This window comes from Balaenoptera musculus, chromosome 11, assembly GCF_009873245.2.
Source record: "Balaenoptera musculus isolate JJ_BM4_2016_0621 chromosome 11, mBalMus1.pri.v3, whole genome shotgun sequence".
Taxonomy (NCBI): Eukaryota; Metazoa; Chordata; class Mammalia; order Artiodactyla; family Balaenopteridae; genus Balaenoptera; species Balaenoptera musculus.
In genome coordinates this window covers 30,354,460-30,381,994 of record NC_045795.1, presented here as the reverse complement: position 1 = coordinate 30,381,994, position 27,535 = coordinate 30,354,460, and the positions used below count along the sequence as shown (strand labels likewise).

Sequence of the window (27,535 nt, the reverse complement as noted above, 5' to 3'; positions counted from 1 at the left end):
AGCTGAGCTCTGTTCCTAGTTCTATCCCTGGTACTATTTGGCCAGTTCTGGGAATGGATTTTGATAGTTTTCACCTCAGGAAAATGTAGTCATACTAGTCTCTTCCACATTTAGCCAGACTATTGGGTGACTCATGGTTTGTAAATTATTAAAAATAACTGCTTTAAAAAATATTCTTATTTGTACATTAGGATCTGAAATCCCAAGACCTCTACACACTTACAAAGAACCTGTAGCAATGCAGTGAAATCCCAATGTTGATACTTCGACCCTTTAGGTCATGATGACTTTGGTAGTTAAAATAACCTTAGGAAGAAAAGTCAGCCTGTATCTATATTAATTGGGTAAACATTTCTAGCAAGGCTGCTCTGTGTCAGAGCCTCTGAATGCTGGGTGCTGATGGAATAACTGAGAATCTAACTTGAAAGAGCCAAGGGTAGTGCACAGTATTATTTTGAACACATCAGGATGTAAAGCGCTAAATTTGTAGGGAGAACAAGCGGGGTCCCAGCTTTTATTTTAGTAACTTAGAACTTTACGGTTTACCTGTCATGCTTTATAGTCAGCTGTCCCCTCTTTGGCCACATCCGCATTTCCTTACAGCCTTCAGTGCCCTCATTGAGAACTCAGTCCCACCACCTCCCACTTTATCTCAGTTTATCCTGTCGCTCCATTCTCTTCACTTCTTTGTCCCTCACCAGACCCGCTTCCTTCCTGGCACCTTTGAGCTTCACCACTCCCTTCCACGGGAGCGGGGTTCCGCCTTACAAAACGGCCTTCCAAGTACATTTTGACTCTAAGAAAGGGTTCCAAAGCTGAATGGAGTGTAACAAAATTTATCCAATTTAAAGTGTGTCTGTGCTGGGGGGTGGCTTGGGGAGGACAAAAATTAATGTTCATTCATTCACGAGGCTCCGGGCTGGATGCCTTATGTCTATTAACTTCTCTTTTACAAATGAGGAAACTGAGACCTCATGGGGTTGCATCTCCTAGTTCTTCACACTAAGAAAGTCGACTCCGTTTTCTCACTTCAGGTCCGTACTTTTTCTGCTGCTTTGCTTTTTTTTTTTTTTTTTGGCCAAGCCATGTGGCTTACTGGATCTTAGTTCCCTGACCAGGGACTGAACCCAGGCCCCAGCAGTGAAAGCACCGAGTCCTAACCACTGGACCGCCAGGGAATTCCCCTTTTCTGCTGTTTGATAACAAAGACTTTGAATATCTGTGAGTATTTTGAGGGGGAAACTTTATAGAGATTTCTATCAGGGGTTAAGACAAAGCTAACTTAGACTCACATATTTTTTTGTAGTCGTTTGATTTGTCCTTTGTTCAGTGTGAACTGTAAAGGACTAGGGTGGAAGGTGGGGGACCAGGGTAAAGAGTCTCGTGTGACAACCAGCGATACCACTTTGGACTCCTCTGAGCCTTGCTTAACTTTATGTAGCCATCTTTTCTTCTTAGCGAAATTAGAATTGTTATTAGTCACAGGAGACGAATAATCTCACCTACTAAACAGGATTTGTTTTTTCCTGTTAGTCTTTAATGCCATCGTGGATAAATGCTCTGCCATGGTAGAGAAGTAATAGTATTTTTATTTTTCGGTAGTTTAGATTATGTGGAAAATATGTTGTTTTGGTGAAAATACAACATTTGTGGGAATAGTAACAAAAACATATATGACGTTCAGTGCTGCCCACTTGTTTCTTCTTATATTTTAAGTAGAATTTTTTTTTTTTTTTTTAATTATGGAAAGGTTTATTGCAGGGCCAAGCAAGGAGAACAGGTGGCTTGTGCTCAAAAACCCCCAACTCAAATAATGTTTATTTTTAAGGTTTAATTTTTTAGAGCAGTTTTAGGTTCACAGCGAAATTGAGAGGAAGATACGGAGACTTCCTGTATACCCCCTGCCCCACACACGCACAGCTCCCCCATCATCAACACCCCCCGCCAGAGTGGTACTCGATACAATTGATCAACCTACATTGATTAACACATCGTTATCACCCAAAATCCTTATTTTACATTAGGGATCGCTCTTGGTATTGTTCATTCTGTAGGTTTTCACAAATGTATAATGACACGTGTCCACCATTATAGTATCATACCGAGTAGTTTCACTGCCCTAAAAATCATCTGTGCTCTGCCTATTCATTCCTCCCCACCCCACTTCAAACCCTGGAAAATCCCTGATCTTTTCACCGTCTCCATAGTTTTGCCTTTTTCATAATGTCATATAGTTGGAATCATGCAGTATGTAACCTTTTCAGATTGGCTTCTTTCACTTAGTAATATGCATTTAAGATTCCTCCCTGCATTTTCATGGCTTGATAGCTCATTTCTTATAACACTGAATTCCATTGTCTGGATATACCACAGCTTATTTATCCACTCACAATAACATTTGTTTTAATTTAATTACTACATAAGAAAAACATTTGCTGTGAAATTTCAGAAAATGCAGGCAATATGAAGAAGAAAGTAGAAGTCACTTGAAATTCAACACCGAATATAACCCCAGTTAGTATTTTGATGTATTTACTTTTAATATTTTTCCTAATGCATATTTGTGTATATACATATATGTATATATTTCCTAAGTGCATATTTGTGTGTATGCATATATGTTCACACATTTTATTTGACAAAATTTTGCTCATATCTTCCAAGCTGATTTTATTTTTTACTTATTGGAAGGAATTGGGCTGCATCCTGATTCTTAATCTCAAAATGGTAAATCTTCTGTTTGGTAAAGATAAACATTGTGAAAATTAGCTTATAAAAATTGGCATAAAAAATTTCCTATTTTGGTTCCTTTAAAAATATTATAGCTCCTGGGATTATTTAGTTCCTGATATAGTTGCCTGTCTCAGAATATAACTTACATTAATTGTACTTTCTCCTCCTTGCTTTTCTTGTCTCTTTTTCCTTTCACCTTTATTCTGTCTTATAGGTGCTCACGTGATGTCCGGTATGCTAAATGACCAAGAATATGCTATGCTGGGTGCCATAATCATGCTTTGAGGGTCTCTTCTCAAGCCTCTCAGAGGCTCCATCTCCATACGTCCTCTTTTGGAGTGGTCCTGTGTGCCTTCACTTAGGATATCATATGCTATATTTGTGTAGTTTCCAAAGTTTATGTTAACTCTTTTGATTTCACAATAACCCTGTGAAGTAGGCAGAGAAGATGTCGTTTTGCAGGTGAGGAAGAAGCCTTGAGAAGTTAAGGGGCCTGCCCAGGGTCACACATCTTGATTGAACATTTAATGTTTAAAAACAGTTTAGTATGACTCAAAACAAATTCAAGAAAAGTTTCCTGCTGAGAATTTAAAGCAAAGTGCGGAAAACATTACTACAGTCAGAATGACTTTAGGTTATTCTAACCAGAAAAATTAATCCTTTTTGTATGCTGTTTTTTTTCAAAAGTAAGTAGGGATCAAATACAAGTGAAAAAAAAAACAATTTAAATCAATTCATGGAGGAAAATAGATATAGGAAAAGAGATGGTCTCTTCAGTGTAGCAGCTCACACGTTATCAGGAATGGAAGGGAAAGATAGTGGTTCATCTTTCCCAACAGAAGGCTATAGGGAGAGTCAGTGGGTGGACCAGTTGTTCGTTCTCTCCTGGCCTATCTCCTTGGGAGCGAGGGTGTCTGGTGAAGGGCAAGTGAAAGGAAGATCCAATGTCAGACAGTGGCTTTACCTATTTCTGAAGTTCTAGAAGCGTGAAAGATGATACAACGAATATTCAAACTTCTTAGAAATCCCTAAAATCTAAAACTTGCTCAGTTCATAAAGATATCTGGAAAAGAAAGAAGCATCCTGTTTGGCAGATGCTTTGTGTTAAGCTACTTCATCTACCTGGAAATGTCATTTGAATTATTATTATTTTTTATTCAAAGCTTGTGAAAACGAAACCAGCCCTTCTAGTGTCAGACTTCTTACGTCGGGAGGCTGAGTTGGGGAGTCTGCCCCACAGAACCAGGTGGAAGAAGTAAGCCAGGACGATGATGACTTGGCTGAGGAGGGCCTGTGACTGAGGGGAAAAAAGGAGAGGCTCAGTCAACCTTCATGGTCCAAAGCTCTGGGAAAAGTTTGCAGAGGTCGTTCTAAAGTCGTTTTCCCTGTTAATAAGACAAGGAAGCTTATGGGCCTGGACTAGGACGAATAAAGGTGCTCTGATCCTATGACAGAGGCAATGATGTGTTCTGGGATAGGAAATTAAAAATAATCCAAGGACTTCCCTGGAGGTCCAGTGGTTAAGACTCCGAACTTCCAAGGCACGGGGTGCGGGTTTGATCCCTGGTCAGGGAACTAGGGTCCCACGTGGCGTGGGCAACCAAAAACAAAACAAAACAAAACAAAACAAACAAAAAACAATAAAAACAAGCCAGTGCTAACTCAGAGGCAATGCAGAGTATTTGTTAAGCACCTTAAATTCTTGATGGAACTACCTAGAGTTCTTATTTCACTTCTGTAACCTTGAAAAATCACAAAGAAATACCGGGTTACTAGGGAACCAGCTATGATAACCTCCACAAATTATACCTTTATTCAGTGCCAACAATGTGTTCAATGGCAAATACAGTATGCCCTTCTTCAGTTTCTAATCCTTTTTGCCGTGAAAACTAAGTCAACAAAAATAATTTCTTGATTATTTTTCCTCTCGGGTATAAAAAATTCTATTAAAAGTATGTGAATAGCCGACTGCTAAAGGAATCATCTAGTAGTTAGCTCAACGAACCTGTCAAGTTTCACTTATTCATTTTGTAAATAAAACTGATTGGGAGTGATCTGTGGCAGGACAGAGGGACTGATTTGAAGCATGATCTGGAAACATTACAGAACCTCCCAGCGCCCTGAAATTCCAGAGCTGCTGCTCTTTTATTAATGATTCTGATTCTCAAGTCAGTGGTGCCACTGATGCAAAACCTCACATTCCTTCCTCTCAGAACAAACTTGTCCACAGGGATGTGGGGCTGTGTTCTTTGGTCCTAAACCCTGACAGGCACCTGTAGCTTTGGACTGCTACCTTCTTCCTTCCTCTCTCCGGATTAATTCCCCTCTCCTCTTTGTATGGAACATTCTTCAGTTCTTATTTTTATCTAGATTTCTTGAGTTAAAATCCCATATTCCCCCTTTAGCCTTAACCCCTATTCTATCTTTTAGTTGAATTTCTTTCAGCTTGGGTTCTTGCCGTAAGTGTTTGACCTATTTTTAGTTATTTATATACTTTTTAAAATTCCACATACGTTATGATTTTCCATTTTCAATATCATACAACTATATTCCCACAGGGCAGGGACTCTTGTCAGTTCATTTTCTTTGTAAAAACCTGCACACATAGAATTACCTAAAAATAACGACTTGCTGAATATCCTTGAAATTCTGGTCCTGCTTTTCTCTGCGTTGCTCAAATCAGTCAGGCAGCCACAGTCTTTATTGAACACCTACTGCGTGCCCACAACTATGCCAACTACATACACATTTGGAATGTAAGGCACAAGGTTCTCCCCTTAAGGAATTAAAACATGGTTCAGGTGATAGCATTTACAATTACTAAACAATTAGATGATACATACTTATTCATTTGTGTGATGTTATCATATGTTCATTCCTTCAACTAGTATTTATTGGGTCCTACAATATGTCAGACACTTTTCTAGGTGTTAGGGAGATAGTCTTTAACAAAAGAGACAAATTTCTTTCCCTCATGGAGCTTGCATTCTATTGGAAGAGGCATAAGCAAACACATACATATATAATATGCAAATATGCAGGGTGGTGATAAGTGGTTTAAAGGAAAAGGAGGTATGGTAAAGGGATAGAGGTCACGGACGGGAGGTGGGTGCTCTTTCATGTAGGTCAGGCATGCCTTGCTGATGGGGTGGCATTTGAGCAGAGACCTGAATTAAATTACATATCTGGGGAAGGATACAGGCAGTGGAATGTCAAGAGCAAAGGCGTTGAGGCTAAGCTCCTTGACATGTTCAAGGAGTGGCAAGGAGGCCCATGTGTAGCAGAGTGAAGGGGGAAGTGGTAGGCGAGGAGGCCGCAGAGTGAGTCGGGGGCAGAGGCCGGTGCTGGAAGGCTAGATCATATACGGTTTGGCCAAAATGTTTGTTCATTGGTTTAACTACGGAAAAGCCCAAACGAACATTTTGGCCAACCCAATAGATTTAGACTGTGGGGCTGGAGTTCAGGCTACAGAACAGGTCTGGAGTGGTGTTTAGAACCATGGGACTGAAAAGTATTTTTATTTATTTTTTATTTACTTACTTTTAATGTATGTATGTATTTATTTATTTTTGGCTGCGTTGGGTTGCTGTGTGCGGACTTTCTCTAGTTGCGGCGAGCGGGGACTACTCTTTGTTGCGGTGCGCAGGCTTCTCATTGCGGTGGCTTCTCTTGTTGCGGAGCACGGGCTCTAGGCACGTGGGCTTCAGTAGTTGTGGCACGCGGGCTCAGTAGTTGTGGCTCGCGGGCTCCAGAGCGCAGGCTCAGTAGTTGTGGTACATGCGCTTTTAGTTGCTCCATGGCATGTGGGATCTTCCTAGACCAGGGCTCGAACCCGTGTCCCCTGCATTGGCAGGTGGATCCTTAACCACTGTGCCACCAGGGAAGTCCCGAAATATTTTTACATAGAGAAGGGAAGAGGGCCAAGGACAAAGCCCTGGGGTGGTTCCCAACATTTGAAAATGGAATTGGGAGAAGGGACCAGTGAGGGAAACCGAGAGGGTACAGTCAGTGAGTAGGTGGGGCCCCAAGGAGTGTGGTGGCCAGAAAGCCAGGGACTCAGTTCCAGAATAAGGTCACCAACCGTGTCAGATTCAGCTGATTGGGTTTGGCCATACAAAAGCTATTGGTGATCTTGGCCAGGAAATGTCCATGGAAGGACAGGTTCAGAAGATGGTTTGGTAAAGTTTAAGAGGAGACGGAGGACAGGAAGTGGGAAAGAAATTTAGAAAGTTTACAGCCTTTGAGAGTGTTCACTGTAAGGGGATTACGGAAGCGGAGAGGACCTGGAGGGGGAAGTGGCACAACAGGAGGACCATTTGGACTTTGTTACACGCCTGGAGCCCCAGGGCCGATCCTTCAGGAGGGAGTGTCCTTGACAAACTGCTCTGTCTGTCTCTTGGGGCCTTGGTATCGTCAATGGAAAAATGGGAATGTTGAAACCTACCTCTAATGGTGATCATAGGGGATCATGTGTAATAAGTTTGTCAGTTGTAAACTGCAACATAAATGTCAAAGTCTTAGCATCTTTAACGTGTGGTAGAAATTCTAAAGAAAGATGTGATCATTTGGAGGAAGCCGAGTCCCGAAGAAAGTGGGTATGAATTACTGGGTGAGCTGAAGACACTCATTAAAGGCACAGGGAAGGGAGGGACCGTGCGATGTGAAGAGGGAGTCAGCAGCAAGGCCAGAGTGGGGCAGAGCATGCATGGAGGGGAGAAGAGGAAAGTCCAGCTGATGGTAGAACTGGGCGAAGGATGCAGGGCTGCAAGGCTGTACAGAAGAGCCTGAGTTGATGGGGCAGCCGGAGGGCGGCTCAGTGGGTTTGCCAGCAGGAGAGGTGGGAGTGGAAGGCTTTGGATTTCTACATCATGTGGAATTGCAGGAACTGCAGCGAATTCGGCCTCCGTCTGTGGAAGAGCTCCAGCGGTGGGTTGTGACTGGAATGTTTTAATTTGGTGGGGGAAGCAGGAGGAACCAAAAACAAGGAGGAAACAGGAGGTAAGGAGCGTACGGCGGCAAGGAGGCCAGCTGGAAAGGTTCTTCCACGACCCAAGTGTGGTGAGAATCAGGGTTGATTGAACCTTATTGTTTGGGAGTTTCTGTGCCATTGAAATCAGTGTTAACACCGTGGAGAGGACAGTGCAGAAGGAAGGTGTGTCTCCATACAGTCAACAGGTATTTATTGAGCACCTACTATGTGCCATTGCAGTTCTTGGCCCTCCTCTGGGTCCTCTTCCCAGCGCCATCTGAGCATGGACTACATACCCTTGATGGCAGGAAATGTGTGGGAGGAAGCCAAACTGTGACAAAAATGAGCTTAAGTTTCCTTTTCTTTTCGTCTTTTTGTTTTGTGAGGGATTACATCTTACCGGGATTCTGTATATTTTTCTGTGCCTATCACACAGTTTGCTACATGAATATGTAATACCTGTTAAATGAATTAGCCATGTTAATCTGCTGCCGCAGTTTTTTAAAAAACATGATTTGTCAGTAGACATTAATTACTAGCCTTAAAAATGTTCCAGGGCAGCTGTGGTTAGGACGCATGACCACAGTTGGCTTGTCCACCTAGAATACTATCAAATTCAAGCCCCCCCCACCCCGTCACCATTCATTTGACACTCACACAAGTAAACACTAAAAATAGAAGATATTAACTAAGATTCAGAAAACATACAGAGAAACATTGATTCAGAATAAAGGGGAAAAAAAAGCTTCCATTTCTGACAGTCTCTCTTAAGGAAATTGGTTTAAATATATGAAAGGTTTTAGACTCAATGAAGGGCACTGCAGAGTTATTTATATCAGTGAAGTAAGCTGTTTTCTATTTCTAATCTGGTGGGAAGTGCTGGTTTGATCCTTACGAAGGGAATAGGAATGGGGGGTGGGGGCTGATCCACTGTCCCTCCTTCAGTGTTAAGCTGACGGGGTGTGGCAGTTCTGTCATTGTTCTTCCTTGATATTGGTGAGCTGATAGGTCTGTGTATATATGTAGAAGAAGACCACATGACAATGCACCTGGAGATTTAGGTGAGAATGGACATATACATGAATAAGAGAACTCTTTACTGGCTAAAAGCTAGCTTCCAGCATGAGATAATGAGCACTCACTAATTTGTGAACTACAGTTTTGAGTAATTCATCAGGACTAAGGTGCTGGCTTTAATGGCTTGTGTGGTGACAATGCACAACTATTCACAGTAGAATTTTATAAACAGTATACTTGTAATTGATGTCATTAAAATGATGGATTTGGGTTTGGGTTTTACAGCAGATGTTCAGTGGTTCAGATTAATTGCTAGCAATGGTTTCAGAGGTTGAAACCAAAGTGTGTACAAGAGTAAACATTTCCCTTTCGGAGCAAAAGAATTTGAACTCAGACGAAGGAAACGTAAGCAAGTAGGCATCAACTACAAGTTAATTTTGACACTGATGTCCGGAAAGCATCACCAATTCGCATGCTTTTTATGAGCCATAGTGTAATATTGTCTCTCTGTACTCATGTCAGGAAAGACAAGTTACTTGCTTGAGCCCAGGCTTGTACAGACAGGCCAGAACCCGAGGCTGAAGTTATCCCCATCTGGACCTGCGTGAATGACGCACTGAAGCAGGCAGCCTCTCAGAACCGCAGCCACTGTGTGTCTGAGCTGAAACAGGAGCGTGTCACAGCCAGTTTCTCTTTCCAGCAAATATTGATCAGTGATTTTTTAAAGGGGAGGAGTCTTTACCAATAGGTTTTGTTCCTGGTCACTTCTTTGTCTTCCCTTTTGGTTTTATGAGTACAGGAAACAAGACATTCTGATACCTTCTAATGGAAATAAAACTCATGCCATTGTTCTCCAATAGAAATAAAATCTTTCCATACAGAAGCAAGAGGAAAAGTCTATACAAGGAAGCATTTATATCATCCTCAGGCATATTAAAAATTGAGTGAATTGACTAAGTAAATAGTAAACACTATAAGATGGGTTATATGCTAAACAGATTGACATTAAGGCATTTTAAGTTCCCTTATTATTCCAAAAGGATGGAGATATTTCCTTTTTAGCTGGGGAGAAGAAAAATCTTTCCCACATTAGTCTTCATTTCATTTGGTACATGTTGGGTATTTTTTTTTCCTTTTGTCTTGCCAGTAGAGTTAAAACTGATGGATTCCTTCAGCATAAGTGTCATAGTCATAAACCAAAGAAATTGATACAATGATGCTCACATATATTTAAGTGCTTTTCATTAAAACATTAATTCTTCTCTTACTTTTGTTCCTTTTTTTTCTTTCAGTTTAGCTTTCCCTGGCAAGAAGAGGGTAGCTCAGTTTATTTGTTTTTCTTCTTTAACTAGAAGAATACAGGGAAATATTTGCATCCAGGTCTTTATTTTATCCTGGAAATAAATTAATTAACGGAAATGTTTTTACCTTTATTAATTTGTGGGATAAGACCAACTAGACAATGAGTTGGACTCACTGTAGATTGTGTTGAAAATTAGAAAAATGTCTCAACAACTGAGATAGTTGAGCTCCTAAACAAACATTTATAGGTTCTTTGTCAGGGACCATGTCTCTTTTTATCCTAATGTACAGGTACCCGGCTCAGTACATCAGGTACTAGTTAACTCTAGTGTTTAGAATGAGTAAATGAACTGTTAAGTGATGGCTAAACCCAAGAAAGCACCCTAAATATAAGCATGTTTTTTTGTCTCTTTAGCGGACTAAGATGATGACACGAGAATAATGTAAAATGAAATGCAAATCCTTCATTTCATTTTGAGCAGTGTCAGCCTTCCGAAGCTGCATCTTCAGTGGTCCTTGGTTGGCATGAGCTGCCTCAAACCAGATTACTGTGTCCTTTTCTTTGCTCTTTACAGAGCTGGAAAAACCAGCTGAGACCCGTGTCACGGCATTATCCAATACTTGCTTTCTTACAGGAAATGGAGGGGTTTCCTCCTTTAGAATCTGTATAGGATTGAGCAGATCTATATAGCCTGTTCATTCACTTTGCTCATTTTACCCTAATGAATATCCTCTCATCATTAGTTATAGCAGACATTGTCGTTTTGATAGCTATAGGCACCTGACTGTGTCTCAGTTGGATTTACAATTTTTAAGTTGTCTGGACAAGGCATCTGCTGGGTGTGGATCACAATCTCTCTCACTGCACAGTGAGACCATGGCAGCGTCTTATGTATCTGGGACATTTGTCTGTAATGTGGCTGCATCACTTCTTTCAAACACAAGGGAACTCTAAGGAGAGCTTCACTGATACCTGCGTGGACATGATTTGCTATCTTTTATAGCAAATCATGTTTATAAACCAAGGGAAATGTTTTAGAGTTTACCTGTGACCCTCTTTCTTTTGTCTCGACTGTAGTTTCTTGTAATTCACCCAGTGGCTTTGGGGCCTGTTTCTGAAATCAGGTCACCTGTATTGTGACATATTTACAAGCCTTGGCCAGGCCGCTCTTTGTGGGCATTCCATAGATACTCTGAAAACTGCAGGTTCCTATAGTGATCCCAGGGGGTCTTAGTCCTGAGAAGAACACACTAGCCAAACGTCCGGGACACCTTCAGGTGGGCGTAGTACCAGCCAGTTGGGCTCCCCTGGTCACCGGATCCCAGATGTCCTTCTCTCCCGTACCCTGCTCTGACCTGTGGGTAAGGTGGGTCGGGCTTCCGAGATCAGAAGAGGGCGGTGGAATCGAAACATTACAGCTTTGAATCCATTCTTTTGAAATATTCATCTCTCATGGTTAATTATATAGCATTTGGGGGTTTTGCCTGATGCATTTAGAAAGAGGTAAACATCGCTGGTCACAAGAGTCTTATTTTTCAAGGACTCTAATTTTGGTACCACGCTTACCTTGTGGATCACTATCAATACTTTGTTGATCTGAGCTGGTACAAACTATTCAGTCAATTAAGAAGGAGCCTGGGCTAGCTGGTATGGTCACTGTGATGCTAGCTTAGAAATTTGCCTTCCGTTCTGCATCTGTGGCAACTTAGGAAAGCCACTTCATCTTTCCATGCCTCAGTTCCGTACCTGTTAAACTGCAGCAGTAACTCTAATCTTGAGATGTTAAGAATACCAATAATAATACCTTACATTATATAATATACATGACAGCCCTACGACTAGATGCTGGTAGGATCTCACTTTAAATGTGAAAGGAAAGGAAGGGGCTTGGAGAAGTTAAGGAACACGTCCAAGTCCTCAGACCCAGTGGGTTGCAAAGCCACAATTGGAATCCAGCACCGAAGTCAGGGCCTGAGCTCCTGCCAGGCTGGGATGTGGTCGCACAGTGGGCTCTCGGGTCCCCAAGCAGGGAGGTGGTCTGGCTTTTGACACCTCTTCAATGGTGGGCGTGGTGAGCCCTTCAAGTATTATAATGCTTTGTAATCTATAGAAGGAGCCTCATAGGAGTGGGACATTTGTTTTTCCCTCTTTAAATCTCATGGAGAAATAAACCCTGTTTCCATGACCCAAGACTTTTGTTACGATGCTTTATTTCCTAACCAATGTGATTTATCCCGAGCCACTCATCAGAGAATCTTAGGGTTGTACCCAAGGCCCCTGGAGCTCAGTTCATTTACTTGACAGATAAAGAAACTGAAAACCAGTCCCTGCCACATTTTGTTGTTTATCTGGTCAGATTTACCATCCTAAGACGTCCCTTGTCTTTCCTCCTCCTTTGAGCTAATATCTTATTTCTCTTCTTTCTAACCACCAAACTTCTGGAAAGAGTCACTTAGACTTGTCGCCTCCGCTTCCTCACGCCCACTCGCCCCTGACCTCCTGCAGGCTGGCTTCCGCTCCCTGGGCTGCACTGAGACTGTCCGGACGGCTGCTAGGAAGGCCTGAGCCTCTGGCAGCCGTCCTCCTGGTCTCCAGCCTCGACCTCTCTGCGCACTAACCCTGCCGATTACGTCCTCCGCCTCTGTCCTTGGCTTCTGCTGGATCGGACTCCGCTTTCCTCCTGCCTGTCTGACTGCTCTCCTCTGTCTCTTTTTGCTATGGCTTTTAAACTCCCACCTCCTCCTACAAGTGGACGTCACCCAGAGTTCTGAACTTGGCTCTCCTCTCTCTGTTTCCTTGCCTGCTCATTTAAGGCACTGTCACATGAACAATCACCTTGATTTTTTCTTTTAATTAATTAATTAATTTATTTATTTTTGGCTGTGTTGGGTCTTCGTTTCCGTGCGAGGGCTTTCTCTAGTTGCGGCAAGCGGGGGCCACTCTTCATCGCGGCGCGCGGGCCTCTCACTATCGCGGCCTCTCGTTGCGGAGCACAGGCTCCAGACGCGCAGGCTCAGTAGTTGTGGCTCACGGGCCTAGTTGCTCCGCGGCATGTGGGATCCTCCCAGACCAGGGCTCGAACCCGTGTCCCCTGCATTGACAGGCAGATTCTCAACCGCTGCGCCACCAGGGAAGCCCAATCACCTTGATTTTATGAACACCCCTCCAAATCTTTATCTTTCATCCTAACCATCTTCAATTGCTCCATTTCCCTCATCCCTAAAACGAATGCCACAAAATCCTTTTGATCTTTGATCTTTAAGTCCTTTTGACCTATGATCTTTAAATAATATATCCCTGTGAAAACTATCCCTTCCTTACCTTAACATGGAGAACTGTAGGGACAAGCCAGGGTCACTAACTGTTCTTGTCGCCACCAGACTCTTTCCTCTTAAAGTTCTCTTTACCCAGAGTTGCAGCTCAGTCCTCCTAAGGCTCAGCTTTGAGCATGTCAACGTGAGGGCTTTCTATTGTGTCACCCTCGTGGGGCTCTAGTTGTTACCCAGTCACCTACAGGCTTCTCAAAGCCACAATCACCTGGCCCTGTCTTACCTTTACATCTCCCATCACTTTCCTACACACTTTCTAGTCCAGTAGTTCTCAAATGTATTAGAGCCAGCGCCCTCTTTCTATAACAAAAACTCAATAGTCTTCCTTTACTTATCCTGAAAAGAAATCATAGGTTTTCTATATCTATCTAGATAGTAATTTCCAAAAGAGCAACATAATACCAGGATTGCAGTATAAAGGAAAAATCAAGGAACTTAATTTAAACTAAAATTATATTTATATATTTTAGTATCTAAATACTTGGAGAAGAATAGGCTAGAAAACATAATGAACGAACCAGCTGCTTGAACGTGTGTAGAACCATCTCACGTGGGACAGCTACAAATTGAGATTGATCCAGGTGTGTGTTAGGGGCTCAGACACCCAGAATGACATTACTGTTGGTGAAGATTTTCTGAAATGTTGTACAACTCTAGGTAAAATTCCTAACCGAAAAGTATGCTCTTCCTTTGACTTCTAGGTAGTTTTATTCCCAGAAAATCCAGTGTGTTAAAACTTTAGGGGAAAAAAAAACCTTTATATTTAAGTAGAGTTAGGTTGTAGGGTCAGGTAATTATAACCAGATTTTTTCCACCTACTTGAATGCATGATGGGTTTTCCAAAAGTCCTGAGGGATGTGGGAAAACTACTTTGTGTAGGACTGTCCCATGCGTTGCAGGACAACTAGCATCTTTGGCCTCTGCCCACCAAAATCCAGTAGTGCATCTTCAGCCATGTGACAATCAAAACCACCTCCACGAATTTCTGAAGCTCCCCCAGGGGCTGGCACTCTCCGTGTTGAGAACCACGGCTGTAGCCAAACTGTTCTCACTGCTCCCTGAATGTGCCTTGCCCTTCCCCAGTCACAGGTTTCTTTTCATGCTGTGCCTTTTGCTTTGAATATGCTTCTTCCATTTCCATCTTTTGAAACCTCACCCACCTCTCTAGCTCAAATGGTACATAATCCATTAAGCTTTCCTTTAGGAGGAATGCCTGGCATCTAAAATCTTGGCAGCATTCTTGACTGCAACACTTTACCATTCTTAAAACATATTGCTTTGTGTTAGTTACTTATGTATAGGTATTATCTCACCAGCTTATAAGATCCTTGAGGATATAGACCATCTATTATGGGAGGTTATTTCTTCAGTGTTTGTAGCAAAGGACCTTATACATAGTATATACCCAATTAATGTTTATTAGGTAAATGAATGGACAGTTTGTAAAGAATATTGTAGAGAAAAACAAAAGGAAAGATTGGTTCTGATTTTAGCATTTAAAACTTACTTTTTAAGTGATATTTACATTTTACCTTCACGTCACAAATTTTTTATAGTACAAATTAATATCGGAAAAGCATATAACAAGTCTATGGGTCTATAGGTTTGGTCTGTCTAAATATTTATGATATTTTATGATATGTGTTTGTTGGAATTATTATTAAAGATAAGGCAGTTCTTTATCCAGAGCAAGAGTTTGGAGCAGAATTAAACCAGCATTCAAACATTGTAGGGAAAATGTGGATAAAGTGCTTCTTTTTCATTCAGTTCTGAAATGTACAGATAAAATCAACTTTTGAAGTCAATCAGGCTGCCCGTGCAATTTCCCTTGTTTTCCCTCTTTACTCAGAAACCTCAAAACCACTATGGGTAATTCCCTCAAGATCTACTTCTAACACATAGGGTCTAAGGCATAAGCAAGATTTCCAAGAACTCAATGCTTTCAACTTTTCCACTTTGTACTCCAGTTTTGAGCATCTCTCTCCAAGGACATGAGCCCAGGGCTCACTCCACACACACCTTTCATCTCTAACTAGAGGCGCATGAAGCATTTGTGCAGTCTCTCCTGCCACGGCTTCATTTTCTGTCATCTTAACTCCATCACCAATCCTCAGCTTCCTAACAATATCCGTATGAAAGAAATCAGACCCCTTCGACAATGAAAACCACATTTAAGCTACTGCACACCACCACTGCCACTGGAAAAGTAGATATTATTTTTTCTGTCAATCCAACTGCAGCACTCTGGCAAATTGTAGTTTTGATGGTTGTGTTTTCATGTATTAAATAATGAGTCAGGCCATAGGTGCTCATCAACAAAGGCATTGTTACTGTTGAGGATGACGAGAAAATTAACAGCTCTTTGTTTACATAATTTTTTTGAAGTAGGAGGTATTTGTCTTTGAATGTAAAGGCCATGTAAAGTGATCTAAGAAAGTGATACAGCCAAATGACATCATCAATTTTCATTATTTTCTTTCCTTCTCTTGACTCATATGCATTTGAGCCTTGTTCAGACCCCATCTCGTTAGAAAAAGCTCAGACTCCGGCCAAATGAGTCAATTAAAAACCAGCTCTTCATGTAGTTTGGGAGATATAATGGAGAATAAAGATGGGCTCTGTTTTCAGGGACCTCATGTAGAGCTGGGAAGTTGAGAAATACTCGCCAGGGGAGATTACAAAGAAAAGAAGTATATGATACATGTCAGAGGAGTGATACAGACCAGAGTTCTGCAGATTACTGGGACAAGATCATTGTGGACCCCGATACTCAGAAAAAGCATCGTGGCCTCTTTCTGAGTCGACAGTGGTTCTTAGATCAGATTGTCCTCCTTTGATACCTGGAATACTTCTCTTGGTGACTGTGAGCTTCCATTGGGGCTCAGTCACTGTGTCTTCTGTAACACCGATGTAGGGCATTAAAAATGGGTCGGTCACTCCCAGGCCTGTTCCTTTTCATAATACACCTCTTTGAAGACATGCCCCAAACTGTCTGTAGTTCTTACGTTTGTTAGCTCAGGACTCTGGCAGGTACTGTGGCTTCTGGGAAGGCAAAAAGTTTCCATAGGAATGAAATGGATTCATTTTAACTTTCCTCCCTCCACCACCCAGGGAAATTTTTGCAGGTTTTGTGGATTCAAGTCCCCAAATTTGAGATTTAACAAAAACTTACATAATGTATTGCGGTAATTAAAACGGTATAGCTGTTCAGTCTTGCCAGTTAGAACCATGGAAAATAGAAAACCAACCCAGGAGCCGTCTTAAGAAGGGGCGACGCTGGGCTGTCGGGAGTGGAGGTGGCAGATTACTGCGTGTCTTCCTGTTCTTTTTAGCAAAAGTGCCTCAACTTTTAAATTGGGTAGAGTGGTTCCCAGTCATTGGCTTCACCAGATTTGTTATATCAAAAAGCAGGTCCAGACCAGAGGAATTCCTGACTATAAGGAGGATGTATGGCTTTCGTACAGAATGCTACTGTTTGGGTGATGCTTATGGATATAAATCAGAGAATTGTTCTATTTTAAAATTTCTAAAAAGCAGGGTCTGTGTTCTGTGCACGTGTTTTTTTTCTCTGAGGAGCTCAAGCGATACCTGTATGCCTCACCCCAGGCATCTTCAAAGCTATTTAAATTGAATGGAATAAGCAAGAAGGTGGTGTCCTATTATTCCATTGAGATTGGAAGCTGCCTGCTACCCTCTATTAACAGTTAATTTTCCAGGCTTGCCTTCCTTTTCTCTATTGAGCTCTGACTTTTTACTCTGAAGGACACACAATAGAGGCTGACTTTTTTTATTTGTCAGGGCTCTGTTTTTGTTTTACTGTTTTAGCCAGTATACTGTCAAAGTAAAACTTCGGTACTGCTAAGTGTTTTGAGAAATCTGATCAAGGAAGGTAAGTCGCATTTTTTTTTAATTTAAGAAAATTCAACCGAAACCTGTTTGGCAGCATAGTTCTCAGGTATGGCTAGGCCGTTTCCAGTTGTTTCTGTTTTTAAGAAATTTCCAGATTTCCAGTTTGTTTTTTATTTAAACATTCTCCTGGATTGTTCCAAACAAAAATGCCTTAGTGTTGGCTGGCACAATAACGAGATGTAAAAGTCTTACTGGAAATGAAAGTGAGCAGAGAGATTTCTCCGCCCGATCAGTCAGCAGACAGCAGACACAGGGTCGCAAGTGAGAAACAAAGTTTAAGTCTGGGGTGTCGGCAACAGAGGCAAAGTTTCACTCCGATGTGTATGATGTTGGAATTTCATTCCCTCTCTCCCCAAAAAGAACATCCTTGGGTTTTCTCCTGTTGTGCTAAGAGCTCCCTCCCAAGCTTTTGAGACGTTCTACAGGCCACACACACAGGAGCAGGGCTGTCTGTCACAGAACCCAGATGCCCAGCTGTGGAAGATATTCTTTCAGCAGCATCCGTCTGTTTCTTGGCAAGACTTTGAGGCAGTCTAAAGAAAACAGTCCTGGCCTGCCTTGTAGTGAATACTGTACCGCTTGTATCTGGTTCCTGCTCCCTGGGCCTGGACACTGCTTGCCCTACAAGGCTGTCTGTCTCTCTGTCTCTCTCTCTCAGGGAATATTTGTGATTTTGGTTCGATTTTGTGAAATTCCTGTGGACATCTCCAGAAACTTTACTTTTTTTTTTTTTTGGTTGTTTCTCTGCTGATTCAAAGAGAGGTGGGTAGGTATTGGAAGGCAAAGGTCTCATGCGGGGAAAAGAGACTCTTTCTGCAAGGTGCCAAGTAACGCTAGCAAAATAAAAATTAGTTTTCCTGGGTTCATGTTCAAACTCGGTGATCTTTAATCGTCTGAAAGGGAGAAACTAGTTCATTTCCTAGCCAACTACTATAATAAAATTCAGATTCAGGGGCAACCTGGCGTGGTTCAGCGTATTCTGCTCTTAAGGGAATATTCTTAGGCTTAAAGGGTGGTCTTCTTTGAAAGCGCTATTTAATGGTTGTGTTCTTTGGTTGAAATCTTTATTTTTACAGCATTTGTGTTGTTCGGCTTTGGCACTGGAGGGATTTTATTTTCCTATTCTCTTGATTTTTTTTTTAAGGTTAGCAGTTGAATGTTGCTAAAATTTACATAAGGGAGTGGTTCTCCATTACCCTCCCCCATCCCCCCCCCCCCACTGCCCTCCCCCAGCCCTCCTACCTGCCAATTGTGTCTGAAGTAATTTCGCAGCAGTGCTGTTGACTTTGGGAGATGCAGTATTTCAGGTTTTCAGCGTGTGTGTGTGTGTGTGTGTGTGTGTGTGTGTGTGTGTGTGTTTGCCCTACTATCTGACTGATAATTACTTGTTACTTGCAAGCTCTGTTCATCTCCCTCCTCTTTCCTGACCTCACAACGTTAACATGTGAGAGTCAAAGTGGGGGACCCTTATGCGTGGCGACAGGTGCTAATCTAAAGGGAAATTTCCCTTGCTTTCTACCCATTAAGGGTACGGTACATAAAAATGGCTTCATGTCTCTTTGAAGGTGTCAGCAGGCATGTGTGGACCACACAGAATGGGTTTCACTGAGAGTAATAGAGTGAAATTGTCTGCATAATTATTTTCCTTGGATTGAGAATCAGCAGCCCTCTTTGGGTTCAGGAAATAAACCTCTGTTAAAACCATATGGCACTATTCTCAGAAGAGATGTTATTACAGGGCCACTTCCCTCTAAAATTTTGAGTCAGGAGTTCTTGAAAGGAGTCACATATGTCTGAGAACATTTTCTGCCTCCTGCTTAGTTGTGAAAGTCAGATGTTCGTTCTCTTGCCTTTTTCACAAATGCCACCTCGGGCAACACGTATAAAGTCTTGGGACGGGGCTGGCGGAGCTGCAGTGGTCCAGCCATCTCAGCTATACACACTTTGAATTATTATCTGGGCCAAGCGATTTTGTTCTTAAAAGCAAAGAAAAATTGCCCTTAATCCAGTGAAACATGTGATTTGTCAACACCGAAAGCACATTTTAAGGTCAGGATAATTATATTCTGCCTGCCCAAACCCTTAATGCAGATTCAGTTGCTTTGCTATTTTTTCCCCTTGTCCAGCATCAGTGGCTGTAATATTTTCCTCTGAACTACTTGTCACAGTACTGGTGTGCTCTAGATATAGCTATCTTAGAGGGAAGGGTAAAGTGAATAAGAGTTCAGTTTGTATAATGGCTAAGGGAATGTTTGAGGGAGAATTAGGTTTGGTAAATATATTAAAGGATACAGTATTTTCATATTATACATGTATATGTATTTAAGTCTTTAAGGACACAGTACAATGTGTACCTTGTGATGAATCATTGTGCATTTCATATTTTTTTGGGGGGGATAGTCTTCCTGTCTAGTGTTTGCTGTAGAAGGAATATAAGTTGATATTTGTTCATTTCTGTTAATAAGCCTGAAATATGATCAGAATCTGTAGAGCTTCGTCTGGCTGTTGAAAATACTAGGAAGTTAGAGTGTCTCCTTAAGTGTCACACTCCCAGGGAGCACTTCATAGATATTAAGTCCAACTTTTCATTTCTTATCCTAGAAAAAGAAGGCAAGATAGGTATGGTTACGAGGCTTTCCTGTTGCGTTCGGTGTTTTTGTAATGAGAACTGTTTTTTACTAGAGAGAATGTTGTTAGTATATAGATTCTGTCAGTCACTGGCCCATTTATTTATTCAACAGTCACTTGTTGGGTACCTATATGTACTTTAAAGAGGGCTGTGGGGATGCAGAGATGACTTAGTCGTATAGATTGCCCGGAAGGCAGCTCAGATAAGGGGAGAAAGCACGGGTATTAATGCCCGTGCCTGTGTAACATAAAGTGATAGGAAAAGAGAAGGGGCATAAGATAGTGGCAGTGGAAGTGACAGGGAAGTTTGGGAGCAGCTTTACTTCAGTTTGGGGGGTGGAGGGAAGGTTTTATGGATGTGAAGGCCTGTGAGCTGGATCTCGAATATCAGCAGTTAAACTTACTGGCAGAAATTCTTGAATATGAAATTCTAGGTAGATAGATGGTGACTTTCAGAAGACTAACACTAAATCTCTTTTATTTTTATGATTAACGCCTACCACCCCCTGCCAAAAAGACCCCCTAAAAACCCAAAAAGCAGAAACCTCTCCATCTTGACTCTTTGCAGACCATTGATGGAAGTTATGACCTGGTGCTTTGGCTGGGGTGGTATTTTTCGGATTTAACTCTCTTCTGCGTTCCTCTCTATTCATCTGGGGCCTCCTAGACATTCAGGGCTAAGTTCAAATAGCATTTTGCCCCTTGTAGATACTCAGTTGAGGGTAATTCAGTGGAACAAAGTAGATCAGGTAATTGAATTAACTTTTAAAACACACACTGAAATTTGTTTTTTCAGATTAGTATTAAGGAATACAAATTTATGCTGTGACCTGGTACCTAAAATTATTGACCAGCCTAGGACCTCATTTTGAATTAACAGGAAAAAAAAAAAAAAAAAGCCCATTGCAGAATCAGTAGAGGTGATAATCATGTTTTTTCAAGGGAAATTGTAAATTGGTCTGGACTTTAGCAACCTCTGGACTTCAGCGTTCATGGAGGGGAAAGGAAAAGGTCTAAAGATCTTCAGGCCAACTTGGTGGCTCAGACTTTCTTTTCAAAGTCCTTTGATATGTGTTTATTAGTTAAGTTTGCAGTTCTCTAAATGCTATCACTCCTACTATTTGCATTGGACCCCTGCCACGTCTCCATCCATAGCAGATGGATTCTTTCCTTCCATCCCCATATACATTCTTCAGGGTTGGTTACTTTCTGATTGACACTGGGAGTGAGACTGCAGAAAGGGGGAGGGTGCAGAAGAGGGATTGGGTTTATTTGATTTTGTTTCTGTATTTCTCTTAAGCTTATTGGAGTGCAAATGGCAGGCTAAGAAGTGGTCAAATATACTGCTGCACAGGATTCTGGAGGATTTTTTTCCGAAGTGATACTGCGAAAGATGGTTAGTTTTAGAGATTTTTGCTGTCACCTCATGTTTTCTTTTGCTTCCCCTCCTCTTGGACACTGGTTTAGGTATTCCCAGTGTAATATTTAGAGCAGAACACATTTTGGTTACCCTCTGACCTGTGCCAGTGACAGGTACAGAGTCACAGTCTGACTTGTGGCTTGGCCCAAAGAGGGCTGATAGCTTTGCAGTTGGGAGGCTTTAAAATATTCCTTTAAAGTCACATGACCAAGATTGAACTCAGAAGACCCTGTGCACACTTGCAGTCACTGGTGAAGGTATTCTTATTAAAAAGATGCCCAGAGGCAACTAGAAATGTGAGTCTCAAGTTCAGGAGAGGCTGGAGATGCATTTGAAGCCATAGATGTGGATGAGGTCACTTGGGGAATGGGTACAGAGGGAGTGGAGTTGAGTTATCTTTTTTACCATTGTGGCTGAATTAACTTTTTGCCCTTGGTCCCGGAGTAGAAGGAGAGGATGCTTTCTCCCAGGCTTCCTCGGGCCCCTGAAGTAGCAGTGGGGCGGTGGTTCCTGGTTTGTGTCCTTTCAGGAGGAGAGCTTCCTGCTCCTTGGTTTCCATGGCACCACTGGCCCCTCCTCCTCCTCTTCCTCCATCTCTTTTCTGGCTCCTCTTGCTTGCCGACCCCTTAAGTGTTTGTGCTTTTTAGACTCCTTTTAAGATACTCTCCTCCACTCATTCTCTGTATCCATTCCCCGAGGGACCGAGTCATTTACACCGATGGCTTCACGTTCCTGTGACCACTGAAAATGCACCTCCGTCCTCTTCGGAATCTCAGACTCTTAATTCTGGTTTGCTTCCTGGGCATCTCCACCTGAGTATGTCCCATAGGTACTTCCAACTGATGTCCCCTACAGTATTCGGGATCCCCCCCCACCTTCACTTTAACCAAACTTCTCCACCCAAATAGGAACCCCCTCTAGTTTCACCAGTTTTGAACGCCCCACAGTCACCTATTTGACCAAACCAGAAACATCCTCTTCACCTTACCTCTTATATCTTCTTGTTCTACTGTCTTGTCTGTCTCCGTTCTGTGTCTGAAATGCTTTCCTGCATACCCATTAGCCTGGCTGTAGCTGAGTTCACACTCTCAGTGTTTGTCTCTTGGTCTGTAATATAAAAAATAATCCCCTAACTGGTTTCATGCCTCAAACTGCACTGCTTTTTAGATCTGTTTTCCCCTTTAAGCAAAGTGGTCCTCTGAAACTATAAATCAGCCCATGGCACACCCTTGCCTACAATAACTCAGTGATCCCCTGTTATTTACAAGGTGAAGTTCTGATGCTGTGACATTGTGGACAAGGCCTTTCAGCATCTGACCTGCCCGACCCCCTCCCTCCCACACCCCCAGCCACGCCAAATTGTTCCCTCTATGCTTTTTTAACCTCTCTGTCTTTGCACCTGCTGTTCCTTCTGCTTGGAATGTCTTTTTCTTCTGCATTTGCTTGACTGAATTCTACTCATCCTTTAAGTTTACTCAAATGCCATCTCCTCTGTGAGCCCTTCCTGTCTGCTCTTGGAAGTTAAGCATTTATTCTTCGGTTCCCCTTTGCCTGTTCAGACCTCAGTTATGCTATTTGTCACATTGCTGTCATTATTTGTTTATACGATGCCTCCCCAAGTATATGCTGGGCCCCCTGGTGTAGCATAGTTCATGGTACATAATAAGTGCTTAGGAAATTTTAATTGAGAAATGAATATTGTATTTGCATCGTGGTTTCCCCCGTGTAGGACATTTTCACCTCTATTACATTTCATCCTGATGGTGTCCCTGTGATGCAAATACTTTGATCCTCGTTTGATAGATGAGGAAGTTGAGTCATAGGAGGAAATTGAGTCATAGAGATGTTAGATTATTTGCCTATAGCTCCACAGCCAAGTTGGTGGCAAAGCCAGGAACAGACTCCAGATTTTCTGATCCTTGTAAAATCAGGCCCAGATTTAGATATGGGATTCTGCTTTTAGTCAGATGGTGGTTTGGTCTTTTAACTATTCCATTAAGTTCACTAATTGTGTGTGCGTGTGTGTGTGTGTGCGTGTGTGTGTGTGTGTAGCCCATGGTGACAGGTGAGGCATCCATGGCGTCACTGATTCTTAGAATTGTAAGTTAGGCAGTTTGTTATCTTACAGATGAGAAAATTCTGTACCCGAGAAGTTCACAAGCTACTATTAGTGGCAGAACCCAAATCTCCTGACGATTAGTCACGTGTTATCCTTCTTACTACATGTTGGGCAATCCTCAGTTCTATTGGACAGAGTTTTATGGTTGAATCTCATGGGTTGTTAGCAGGACTTGTTGAGCCATTAGGCCAGTGAATTCTTGGGAAGAGCCTACCTTTGGAGCAGAAAGCATATCATTTCTGTGACCATTAAGGTCCATGAAAGTGATAGAGCCCAGAAGGGAAAGAATCAAATGATGACGTTGTTTCGTTGGTTACCCCACTTTCCAGACCATATTCCTTCTTTTCCAGTGGGCTTCCTGGATTCTTGAGCATGTGCCATTTTGAAATAAAACCAAGGCATCTAATTAGGCTGATGGTGTGTTCAGTAGTCAGAAGGATTGTGGTGTCTTGTTGTAAGTAGAGTATATAGCATGTTGGGCCTCAAGAGGACAACATCCCAGTTACCTGGAAAGAGACATGGAACTGACATCGGTGGTATCTCTGTCCCTGCCGCTGGGCTCTCCCTCTCTGTACATATATATGTATGCATGTAATAGAGATCATGTAAATTTATAACCATATACACGTGTATGTGGAAAAGCCAATACTTTATACATTTTACGCAGACAAAAGAAAAATCTTCAACTGTCATTACTGATTAGATAATTCAGCACGAAGCCAGCAGACAAAAATCTTTAAAACTTTACATCTGCTTTTGGAAAAAAAGGTTTAATTTTAAACACCTGCAGGTTCTTTTTTTTTAATATTTAAAAAAATATTGAGCTGGTGTCTCTATCATGTTCTTTCACTGAGGGGGCGCTGATGATGAGCTCTGAAAAAATGGCCACCAACCCACTTCCTTGGGTTTGACAAGAATGCACTTTTCTAGTCTGTTGTGCCGAGAAAAAAAAAAAAAGTAAAACTTGCTATCTTCTAACTCCATTTAACACTACTTTAGATTCCCTTTTATATAACAATAACTTGATCCTACTCAAAATACTTGGCACCTTTAGTGACAGAGTGGAATGTAAGAACACTTTAGCAGATCTGAAAGTGAGTAAATGCTGGTTGTTTTGGAATGAAGAGGGTAGAGTTTTCAGTTCTTTATTCAGAGTTCGCAGAAGATAAGAGTACCGGGATTAACACAATAGACTACCTTCATTACACATGGCTGAACAAAGCAATTATCTGTCTATCAAGACTATAGTACCTTGTGCAACAGCGTTTAGGAAGGGTGTATGGATGGGTGGATAAGCGCTGTTCCATTGGAAAAGGCTGCTGATGCACGAGGGAATTTTTCTGAGTTTAACTTGTAAACTGTTTTATTTTGGAATTTATATCATGTTACCCTTGCAGTTTAGAGAGAAATGAGGTTGTTATTTTTTTAATGTTGTTGATGGCATTTTTCAGTTCCTTACCCATCTGACTTTTATTAGGGGGGGTTATTTCAAAGACATCTCCTGTTTAAGCACGTTTAAACAATCTGTTTGAGACCTGTTGTGTAGATATAAACACAACAGTCCTTTAATGTAGTAGAACAGACTTCTGACAGACACAGCACATAACAGACATCCATCCATTATTGTTTAAGCCGCTGTTCCTTCCATGCCTGACCTGAGAGGGTAACCACAGAGCTCAGCTGACAGCATTGGCCGCTCGGAAGACACTGACATACCCCGTATTCCTGTCTAGCGAGCAGAGAATTGCAGAGCGGCAGACAATTGGAGAGGCCTTAGACCAGATTAAAACTAAGTACCTTAAATCTGTCTTAATGGCTGTGTTTACCTCTCCTTCTTCTTCATTCCTTTAAAAAAAGTAATCAGGTTTTGCAAGCGTTAAGAAAACCACCTCTTCTTGCCAGCTGGACTAGGTCCAGTTTAAGCAAGACATTCTCCCCCTCCCCCTCTTTTTTCTCCCCTGTCTTTTTCTTTTTTCTTCTTCTATGATCTTCACTGCCATTCAGCACAGCAAGACCAGGCTGCGGGAGCTGGCTGACTTTTTCCTTGGTTATTACTTTTTAACATTTTCTTCCTGTTAACAGAAAGGGGAAAATTGAAAATGATGTTCCTCGGCTGTAGCAGCAAATGTCAAGAGAGGAGCCCTTTGCACTTTTTAATTGCTTCGATGTAGTGCTTTTTTTTCTTTGCTCGAAACACACACACAGTCACACAGCACATGCCCCAAACCGTAATAATGAAAGAGAAACAGAGAAGATCGCATGCTAAGGAAACTCAGCCAGGATCCAGGAATTGCGTGACAGTCTGTAGGCTAGTTGTCACTAGACTCTTTGAAGAATAATGCCATCCATGTTTAGCTGGATTATTGGCAAATAAACAGTGATGCTTTTTGTTCAACTATGGAAACTACCATTTCCATTGCCTAAAACGTTACCGTTAAGAAAAAAAAATCTTTACATCTCTCAGTGGGGTCTCTGTAAAGGCCAGTAACACAAAACTGTGGTGTGTAGGAATATATTATAGTCAAAGAAGGCAAAGGAAATGTTTTCAGAACTAACACACTCGAGTTTTACTAAGTTTTGTGAGTAAAGTGTAGACATAGAGAAAGAGATCTTTTGTTCATTTCCCAGAAACTGAAGGGAGAGATGCGGATTCTGATGGCCCAGGACAGTTGTGGATGTTGGGTTGTAATTAGTAGAACAAGATGTGTTGTGATAAAACGGAGTCGGTAAGACTGGGTATAATGTAACAAAATCTCTGAATTAAGCTTCTCTGCTTTTTCTTATTTTGTTCTTTTTAGGTCTCTTTTCCTTAGCCTTCTTTCCTTGTATGGCAGCCTGGCATATGAAAAAGAGGACAGAGGCTGGTCAGGGGCTAGTGTCCAGTGTCACTGCCTACTTCCGTGACTTCAAGCAAGTCACAGAGGTTTTCTGGGCATCAATTCCTTTTCTAAAATAAAACATGGTCTGGTGAAGTCCACATTCTCCTCCAGCTCTGAAAAATTCGAATTCATGTAATCTTATTTTGAATGCGAGTAAAGATGGAAAGAAGCATCCCTTGGAAACAACAGGCAGGCAAAGTCAAGGGTAGCAGGATTGGAACTAGAAAGAAAGTGCCAGAGAATTTAGAGGTAAAGAGGCAGAGTAGATTAGAGACGTATTAGGACAGAGGAGAGGGGCTGAGCTGAAGTCAGCCAGGTTCCCGGTTTAGTTCTTTTTCCACCGCCTGCAAAAATATTACATCTCCTCCTGTATATTTCCATTACGCTTTCATCGGGTCTTTCTTTACATTTTTAAAATCCTTTTTTCTCCTTACCTCCCATGAATTTCTCTTTCTTTAGATATTTCAGGTTGCTTGACTCCATTATTTCAAGAAAAAGGATTGTACTCAAAGCATATGTTTTTCAGGGGTTATTCCCTGGTGAGCGACTGTCCTTTCTTCCAGATACTTATTCTTTGATTGTCGGGCTCTGCCACAGCCTAAAATCTAAAAGTTATAGAGTAACTTGCATTTATATACATGCGAATTAATATCTCACAATTCTTTCATTTGTGTATTTATCGAAAGATCTTGAATTCTTTAACCTTTACAAGCCTACATTTTGAAAGAGGCTGTCCTTCAATGATCTCTCTCATGCATCTAATTATATTTAAAAAATGACTCCATACGAGTTTGGGAGAGTGAACTTTTTACTCACTGATCTAAACTGGCGCCTCTTATTATTAAAAGAAAGCAAATTCAAGCTTTTAACATTTTTTTCTATGAACTGGAGTTCCTAGAATATTTCTATGGAGTCTATGGCTTAACTATGTAATTATGTCTCTTGAGTAGATTATGTTTTTCTTCCCATAATTATGTTTTTACCCAAGAGACTTGGAAGGCTTCAGACCTCTCTTGGGTGAAATTGTTCTTCTTCTCTTCTTTCCTGATAAACTCTGAATTCTACATGCCTGACTCTGTTCAAGGGCTCGAAAGAGAGCTCTTGAAGATATGTGGTAGTGATTATCATTTTTTTTTTCCTTTAGAAATTGGTTTATATATTAAGAAGGCCCTTAGAGGGAAGATCTGTTAGTTCATTTTTGAAATGCCATCAGAGAAGAATCTCCTGGA

General features: G+C 41.6%; 1 protein-coding gene across 6 annotated transcripts in view; it reads left to right on the top strand.

Annotated features, from left to right (window-relative positions):
* The window catches only part of RUNX2 (RUNX family transcription factor 2), a 282,428-nt gene that overhangs the window by 120,710 nt on the left and 134,183 nt on the right, over positions 1 to 27,535 (top strand). For 3 of the 6 annotated variants that reach the window (XM_036869865.1, XM_036869861.1, XM_036869860.1), the window contains exon 6: positions 21,189 to 21,284. The exons of the other annotated variants lie outside the window; for them this stretch is intronic. In XM_036869865.1, the coding sequence (XP_036725760.1) occupies positions 21,189 to 21,284 (96 nt within the window). The remainder of the gene's footprint in view (positions 1 to 21,188; positions 21,285 to 27,535) is intronic. 6 annotated transcript variants of the gene reach the window in all.